Here is a 9,257-nt window from a genome sequence, read left to right as displayed (position 1 = left end):
TGTGTAAATTAATGGCCCGTACAAAGAAACGGGACATTTAATATTGCTGATATCTGTCCGCCACAAGCAGAAAATGAACATCCACAAGATTGTCTGTTTTGAAAGAGAACATTTTGTATCCGAATTATAATATACTATTTACATGATTAACGAACACAAAAAAAAGGAATGAGGGAATTTGTATCTGAATAATAATATACTCTAAACGTACACCAACATGCCCAAACTATATATGTACTTGGGGCTGTGTTCTGCTTTTTGGTCAGGTTGTTGTCTCCTAACACATTCCCCTTTACCTTTTTCAAGTTTATTTGAAATTATTGCTGAAACCGCTTTTTTAGCATGTGTAGTGTGTGCATTGTGTGACATACAAACATGACATATGATAACAAACAAATTACATATTTATATAAATTTATTTCGATGGAACAATAAATTGAGATCTTTGGAATTATCAAATAAAATATCAATATGGCCATTTATAAATAAAGGAACACAACCTTCGGTGGGTTTAAATCGTATGTTTTGATCCCGGTGACAATGAACTATGACGTCATGTAAGTGTAGTGATCTTATAGAGTGTTTATTCAAACATGATCTGAATTGCCGACCTCTAATATATTAAAAATTCGCTCACAATACACACATATCTGGCCAATAGGCTACGGATAATAATATACGGAACAATTAAATGTTCAAATGTCTAATTGTTACGTCATACAAATGTTGCATGTATTTGATTTTACCGCATTGTCCGTTTTAGCCATGTCACGTGTTTCACGCTTGATAATGTCTGAAGACGTTAGATTTTTCAAACTTCGTGGGATGAAGTCCTAAAAAGATGTTTATTTTCATCAGCTTCCTTCGATAGGTTTCAAATATTTTATAAATATTATAGAACTCACTATCTGTCCATTTTGTAATTTCCCGCCAACCGGAAGAATACCGACTTTCTGGAATCCCCCGATCTTTTCAACAATCCTCAGCATGCCTTTGTTAGTTGAAAACGTATCAGTGTACATCCCAAAATATCCCAGACAAGTTGCAAATTTGACAGCTGTACTCAGAGCAAATTCTCCAAGGTATTGTTTCCTTTCGGTCCGCTTAACAATTACAAATGGGTCTGCCATAGCACCGTGTCCTCTGTAAAATTTGCTAACTGCAATAATAAATCCAGCCAAAAGGAGTCCCGATTCTTTACAGGTGATTGCAAAGCAGTCACTGTCTTTGATTTCCATTCGAAACTCTTCTTCCGATTCAAATTCATCTATGCCATAGCCTTCGCCACATTGTGCTGCCTCTTGAATCATGCAGTAGGTTTCGGATATTTGGTTTTCCGTCATGTAGTTAACAATTATTGACCGTCCATTTTTTAGCTGTGCTACCATAGGAATTTGTGGAATTTTGCCATCAAATACGTTTTTTATCCTGCAAATATAAAAAAGAGAAAACATTAAAGTATGTATGGACAAATGGTCTTTAGCATCATGACCATGTAAATGATTTTCATAATTTATATGTATGGTCAGATTCGCAAACCTTCTTAGCTTGACTTCAAACGATTGTATGCATAATCATGTACATGTACCACTTAGTTTTATTTTTATTGTAAACAATTTATATTGTTTGTCAACAAGGGTTGTATAAACAGACACATTCTTCACACTGGATATTATTAACCGCAACTAATTTGTAGTCCCACGTGTAGCCATCGAGTCAGAAAGTATATAAAAGTGTGTGTACTAATTGATTTATATTGAAAACTGATTAATGTAGTATAACACGAAACCAAGAAATTGACACGAGTTAAGATAATAAAAAAAGGGGGGGTCAAACCCCAGACATCCCCCTTTTCTGAATCCTGCATATAACATCTCGAGTATAGCATACACTAATTAGACAAGAATAAAATTATAGAATAGTTAACAGAATACAACATGAACAAAAATAAATAATTTAATGGTAAATAATAATTAATTTCTAAAAAAAATAAAAACCATTCAACATGTTCAATGCCACATATGTAAATAAGCATCAATAACATACGAAATACTTACAGTTCCATTTCACAATAAGCCAAATCCAAGCAAGGCATTTTCTCTACACAGATACAACGATGTATCTTAGTACAGCCGGCAAGTAAATGAATAAGACGATATACTGTCTGTACAGTCAGAAAGATCAAAACACACTGGTAGCTTGATCAGAGCAAAGCTGTTTATATTTCAACCGACTGCTATTGATTGACGGAGATTACCGAGGATCACCGGGATCTAAAATTAGAAGTCAAGGTCGTTAGCTAATGTGTAAACCATTGATTTTCAACAGTTCGCCGCACTGTAGGTAAACAATAACATATACTATAGTTAAAGGTACTAAAATTTGTATGGTATGATAGGAGTCACACTGTCAACAACCAATTTAACATGCTTTGTTTATAATATGTGTATGACTCATAAACAAATATAGTATAGGTATAATAAGTCAATAACTCATCTCGGAGTGGTGATATATACAGTGTTTTGTGTCTTTAGTCGGAAGTACTTTCACATATATGTTAATACCATAAATTTTAAAAATGGACACACAGATTGTGAATCATCGTAACATTTTAGTACTATTTTGTTTTGTGGATTTCCATATAAAGTAAAAAGTTTTAATTCGGCCAGTACATTTGTTCTTTGACCTTTTTACAATAAACAAGATAAGCTATATCGGGGTAGCATGCAGAAAGGATTAACTGATTTGTTTTACATGTTTTTGTAACAACCCTGCAGAAAATACTTTAACGAATGGTAAATGCATTAAATTTATTAAAAAAAAAAGCCAAGAAAGAAAACAGACATTCTACAAACATGATAGTTCATGAATTAAATAGGGAAACCTTCTACAATACAAAACTTTGTACCGAATTTGTACTTACAAAAATGAACTGTTTGTTACTGGACGTAATTAACATATTCATACATCAATCAATCAATAAATTTGAAGTAGTTATTGATTATAAATTGGTAAAAGTAGTAAACATAAATTATAAATATTATTTATACTCAGAAATAAAAAAAAAAAATCAAATATGTTTTACTCAACATTTACTCTGAAGGTAAACTTCTTCACTTCAACGTAAAACAACAGCGATAGTAAGTGCAATGAAAATATTTAAATCTGTTATGTTCATACATGTATTTGATCGTCTTGGTTCGTATAATAGAATGTATTATTGTCATACATTATATCTATTTGATTGTCAATTATTTAATCAACTTTTGTTTTTTCTCGTAAATGAACATGACTTAATAGCGCTGTTAAAATGTTGGTTTCTAACTCTCACAATTGCTCTTCTTTCCGTCATCTTGGCTGTTGTTGATGACGTAACAACATGCTAACGCCTCTTATGCTCCTGAGTTCACCCTGATTTTAGTGAGTTTTTGTGCTGCCTTATCTTTGGTTTGATTTGACTATTTTATTTATTTGTTGACCATTGTTTGTCTGTTTCTCTTTCTTTTTTTTATTGGCCGTGGTTTAATGTATCTTAATTTCTTCCTCTGATATTTTTTTTTAGGTACAATGTATTTCTTTACTGTTATCGTTTATAAAACGAACCACTTGTAATAACTGCTGATTGAATCATTTCAGAATAAAATGCATGTCTCCGGAAATGATTTTGAAGCTAGTGAAGTAGTCTCGAACGTTAATGTAGTGACGTTGTGAAGCAGAACATGCTCATTGCATAATTTGTTTGTCAACAAGTATTATTTTTATACGGCTTTGCTATTTTTATCCTGTTCTATATATTCATGCTATTCTTTTCATTCATTCTGGATGCTACGATGTTGTAGATAATATAACTATCATCAGCAATGGGGGACAATGATAGTAAACCAATTATGACGTCAGAATCGTATTACGAGGCTAAATTGAGCATGATAAAAACATGATACTTTTAATTGAAAGCTGCTTTTCCCAATAATAATTAATTGCATTGTAATTTGTCTGAGATATTCTTGTTGCAGGAAGATAACAGAATGTTCCGAATGCTATCTTTAGTTCGGTAGTCGGTGCTTTTGTACTGACATGACTAACATGCATAATAAATACAGAACAAAAGTAAAATAACCACATAACTTAAAGGAGTATTATATTAAGATAAATGAAAAACAACGGCCTTTAGTAGAAACATCAGATGTGGATACAGGATATGTAAGAAAAATGGGAGAGGGGGCAAACTACGCAGCTTCTGGAGACGACCATGTCAAAAGTTCACGAATTAGGCTTATCCGAATAATTCAGTCCCTCCCCGTAATCGATCTCTCCTACTTGCGAGGTGGGTAGTAAGCGGAATATAACGACTGAATTATTCGGGTTAGAATTAGCCATATATTTGAAGCTTATGAAGGATGGGAGGACCCCCTGCTCCCTAAATTCACCTTTATACAATATATAAGATCAAAGAAATACAGCCTTAAGAACCTAGACTATATAATAATATTATATATATATTTCATTTATATATTAACCTATGTGTATGCATATAGAGTTCCATTACTGAGGGGAGATATGACCTTTATCGGGACTCCGGGATCGGGTGTTTTTAAGCTCGGGATTTCGGGACTGACCCTTTCGGGATCCGTGAATTTTTTTATTTTTTTTTTCGGATTTCGGGACGTCGGGATTTACATTATTTAAATTCGGGACCTCGGGATTTCGTTATTTTAAGTCCGGGATATCTGGATCAGGACCCCTCCTATCCCCCTCATTACTTTGTGACAATTACTTGAAAGTTATAAAGCATTTCTCATATGTATGCCATGAAAAGTGTAGCTATTTTATACTTTGTCAGCAACTTTTATTGCAAGCTTTCACAAAGATAAAAACATTTGTTTGTGTAAATTATGCAAATTGTTTAATTTTGTTCGTTGTACTGTTGACATTAATGTGTAAAGTGAAGTGGTTTATCGGCCGATCAGGCCAGTTGTACATGTATTAGAAAATATTGATAAGGTATTATAACCTATTTGTTAAAACACAGGTCACTTTAACAAACATGTTATTCGTTAGTTAATCTTGAGATGTTATGACAATGTTTATTTTATTCAAGTGCTTATTGATACCGAGTACTCTGGTAAAAAAAATGAAATATTACGTCGTTGACTGATGACGTATTATCTACTTTGGAAAAGTTGCAATATGAGCAGATACTATGCTGTCAGGTGACAAGGGCAATTATTGATTTTATTTTGTATTATTTCTTTCAGTAATACAAATAAATAGCACATTTAACATGGGTAACTACATAACAATACATTCAGTGTCACAGAAATTTAATTCCACTTGTTTTCACCAGATCGATGATTGTGACGTCAATATTGAGTTTTGAAAATATCAAAACAACGCCTATTCAAATTTGAAGGCCGACTAGTAGTTTAGATGATACAATTTAAACAAACACTTGAAGTCGCGTGTCACCTTCTCGTTGAAGGACAAGTTAATAAAATTGTAAAGCCATTGAAGTCTTAACGATAATGTAGATTGACCATTTTAAAAAAGGGAACGATATTTTGAGATTTTTGTTTACTCTTTTGATCTGTTTTTTTCGGCGTTTACTTTCTTCTTTAAACGCAGAATTAAAAAAAAACCACAACTACAAAATGAGCATACATTGTTCTACCTAGTAAAAAGAAAAATGGACAACAAACCACAAGAGCAAACAAAGAAAAATCATACAGAAATACTTGGAAAGACACTAAAAAGGTTATCTAAACAGTTGCATGACTTGTCATTACAAACACATTTAAGATATTAAAATCTTTCATAATTTAGTTCTGTTTTGATTATAAGCCATTAACTAAATCACATGTTTATGAATAACCTCATACTGATGACAGAACCGCAGCACACACGTATGAAGATGTGATACTATCCACTGAACAGTTGTAAAGATTGAATCTTATTCTGAAAATGTAGGGGAGATTGGTTTTCACTTTTTTTTTAGAATATAAATAAACTTTATTATAAAAATATAAAGAGTCGAAATATACTATATGCAGAATCGGAAATGATATGTCAAAGTGGTAACAACACAATAATGACTCTATACCAATTTTGACGAGAAGACACATAACAACAGTCTTTGAAATACATGTACTACATGGATAACTAAAAAAATAGAAATACCGACAGCCCCAAAACCCTGGGTTTGATATCAATAAGTTGAGAAATATGCCACAATCCTTTAAACAGAGATGATGGATGTCTTCCGTAATGCTATCGTTTTTATGCTGCTGTTGCGATTACCATATATTAGGGCAATTAGTTTCTTAGTTTTCACTTTGTTATTCATTTCACATTTAGCCATTCTAGACAATGTGATAATACAGCTTTTTACTATATGGATTTGCTTTTAATTTGCCTCATGTTGAAGGCCATGCACACGATGACTTATTATATTATTTTTGTATCCTATTAGTATCTCCAGCTTTTTATTTTCAAATGTCTCCATAAAAAGTTCAATTAATGCAACCATTCAATTTTGTTTATGCTCAGTTCAAGAGGTTAATAAAACGTATAAAATAGAGAATGGAAATGGGGAATGTGTCAAAGAGGCATCCCTTCCAAAGAGTTAATCAGCAGCCACCAATGGATATTCAACTCAGCGAGAAAAATCCCGATCCCGGAAATGCACTAACATGTTATGTTCTTGTCTTTGTCAAGATATTAGGAGTCATTCTGACCCTATTTACAGTTCAATAATAAAATCTAGTTACTTTGTTTGTTATTGAAGTGATCATATTAACCTGCAAAAAATGTACTTCTCCAGTAATCAGTCACGAAAAATGTATTTACAAGTGCTTAATTTCTTATCTGAAAAGATCTTTGGCATCATCAATTGTCTGTACAAAGCAAACAAGAAATGACCTCTGTGGGCAGCGGTCAATAAATAATGACGTCAGAAACATGATCCTTGTATTATCTTGATTATCAATATAACTATACGGCTGTCGACAAATGATGGGTGTTTGAGTTGTTCTTGAATCCTCACGAAGCCAAATTTAACAATGTCTCTCAGAAAAAAAATATAGGAACATGATCCAAAAATTAACTAGATTAGCACTTTACCAATATGTGTTTCGACAAATGAAGGGTGTTTAGATTAAAACTGAATCTTAAAAGCCAAACTTAACATCCTTAACAGTGAAACTCAGTAAAAAATGTCTAAAGATTTGTGCAACAGTACCGATAAAAGATAAAATATAAAAGCAAGACGAAATGAAATTGTGTAGACAGATATTACGGCGGTTCAAATGACCTTCATCAGTGTCAGTCCATTTCAAAATGTGTTTTAACATTGAGTTCATTGTGTGTTTAATGCCAGAGCTCACTTTAGATAATCTTGTTCTTAATCTAATTTCTTTTTCAATTTTGACAAATCTCGCTTATTTGTTTTGCGCGACTTTGCTGTATGCAAACTGCGTAAACATTTAGTAATACTTAAAAAAACGTTTCCGAAAAAAGTTGTAATTGTAGTCGAGTATATTGTTTTGTTTTACAAACTTCAATCTGCTGTCTCGATCAAACTTGTAATATGCGGTGAAGTTAATTTTTCGAAGCAAAGGCGCTAGTTTCAATATACCAGCAGATACGTTTTGTTTGTACAAATGTACAACTGCACACATTTTATGTTTAGTAAAGTCTAGTTTCTAATTAATTTTTGGTATTTTTTTCAAAATTTATTAAAAATGATAAATAAAGTAAGACCTTGAGCGTAGATAAACATGTTTGAATGAAATGGTAAACAGTTATAATAGTTTGTGTTTAATATTTGATTAGGTTTGGGTATACCTTTGTCGGCAAACAACAATGACGTCATTATGCAGATTGTCAATTCTGTCAAATTTATTTTGCTATGTACAAAATGTAATAATTATCTAAATTATTAACACAAGATCACAACAAGATCAAATGATAGCTTGTGATTATCCATAGTTATATCAATACGAACTTAATTAATTTATCAATAACGTATAATAATATTAGGAGAAAACTTAGTGTTACTGATATGTTTTTCAAATTAGAGTTTTGCTAAAACATAATTCAATTCCATTGTTGGTACTATTTTATGCCTATCTTTTTATGGTTTATTCCTGAAATAAAAGCACAATTTTTAAGTATTTGTATGATAGCCATGCAGTGAAATAACTCATGATTCACAAGAGATTCACAAGGACGAGAGGATGTTAACAACTATAATTGTTCAACGCACAGCCGTCAATAATGAGCGCAAACCAAGATAGGATATGGATCAATATAATACTTTTTTCCTTATGTGCCATATAGGACATATAGATCATGTTGGACAAAATAAATGAAGCCACAGAGAAATAACCTCATGTTGTAATCTTGGTGCATGACATTAGAACAGAAACAGCCCAAGTCCAACAATGCCGGAGTCACAACAACTGGAGGTGGACTTCAGCTGGACGTTAAACATTAATGTATTCTATTTCATGAAGGTATACGCACACCTGTATTTCCTTAATTATTAGTCCTTAGTATGATTTAAAGTCCTCTTTATGAATTCAAACTATTTCAGCTTGTAGAATGCAGACATTATCCATAGCACAAAACAAAAGGTTAGGAAAGAAAGAAGATACCCGGTCTGAAATCCTCGACAGATTCTTCAAACTTAGATCTAATTCTACCCGGTGCAAAACGAGAAGATAGCAAGAGTTCTATAAAAAAAAAACCAAAAAAAACCCGAGGAAACAAAAGAAAAGAACAAATTCAACGGAAAAAAACCCACATAAACACTTCACTACACAAATAACTTAAGAGGACCATAGTGATCATACAGAAACTCATACCACACCAGGAACGGTTACCTTGGATGAACTCAATTGATCGACATTACTGTCTTCATCAACAACTATCAATGAAAGCTAATTGCTTTATTACACGTCAATCTCCTAATCGTTCAGAGTATAGAAAATGTAACGGGCACTAAAATTTACAAACGGTAAGACACATTTAAAATCGTTCAAGGCATAAAAATGAACAAACTTTCGGACATAACCATAACGATGTTATAGTAACTGGAAACAACAACCGACGAGGTTCCGGAAATTTATGTATTGCAGGCACATAAAAAAATATTTCACGTACAAGTCGTTGTTGTTTATCTATCTTATTGGTTTTAACCGAGCCTCATACATTTTATTATGCACTTCTATTGCTTATTAAAGCTTAATTGAAAGGACATC

The 9,257-nt window shown here is 32.5% G+C and overlaps 1 protein-coding gene across 1 annotated transcript; it reads right to left on the bottom strand.

Annotated features, from left to right (window-relative positions):
* Positions 1-688: 688 nt before the first annotated feature.
* Positions 689-2,239, bottom strand: LOC134691144 (uncharacterized). Its single transcript, XM_063551427.1, has 2 exons — positions 2,058-2,239; positions 689-1,428 (listed from the first exon to the last, which is right to left on the bottom strand). Exons 1-2 carry the CDS (start codon positions 2,093-2,095, stop codon positions 855-857), a joined length of 612 nt encoding a protein of 203 aa, XP_063407497.1. The 5' UTR covers positions 2,096-2,239; the 3' UTR covers positions 689-854.
* Between the last annotated feature and the right edge of the window lie 7,018 nt (positions 2,240-9,257).

This window comes from Mytilus trossulus, chromosome 11 (assembly GCF_036588685.1).
Source record: "Mytilus trossulus isolate FHL-02 chromosome 11, PNRI_Mtr1.1.1.hap1, whole genome shotgun sequence".
In the NCBI taxonomy this organism is placed as follows: Eukaryota; Metazoa; Mollusca; class Bivalvia; order Mytilida; family Mytilidae; genus Mytilus; species Mytilus trossulus.
This window is presented reverse-complemented; position numbering and strand designations above follow the sequence as displayed.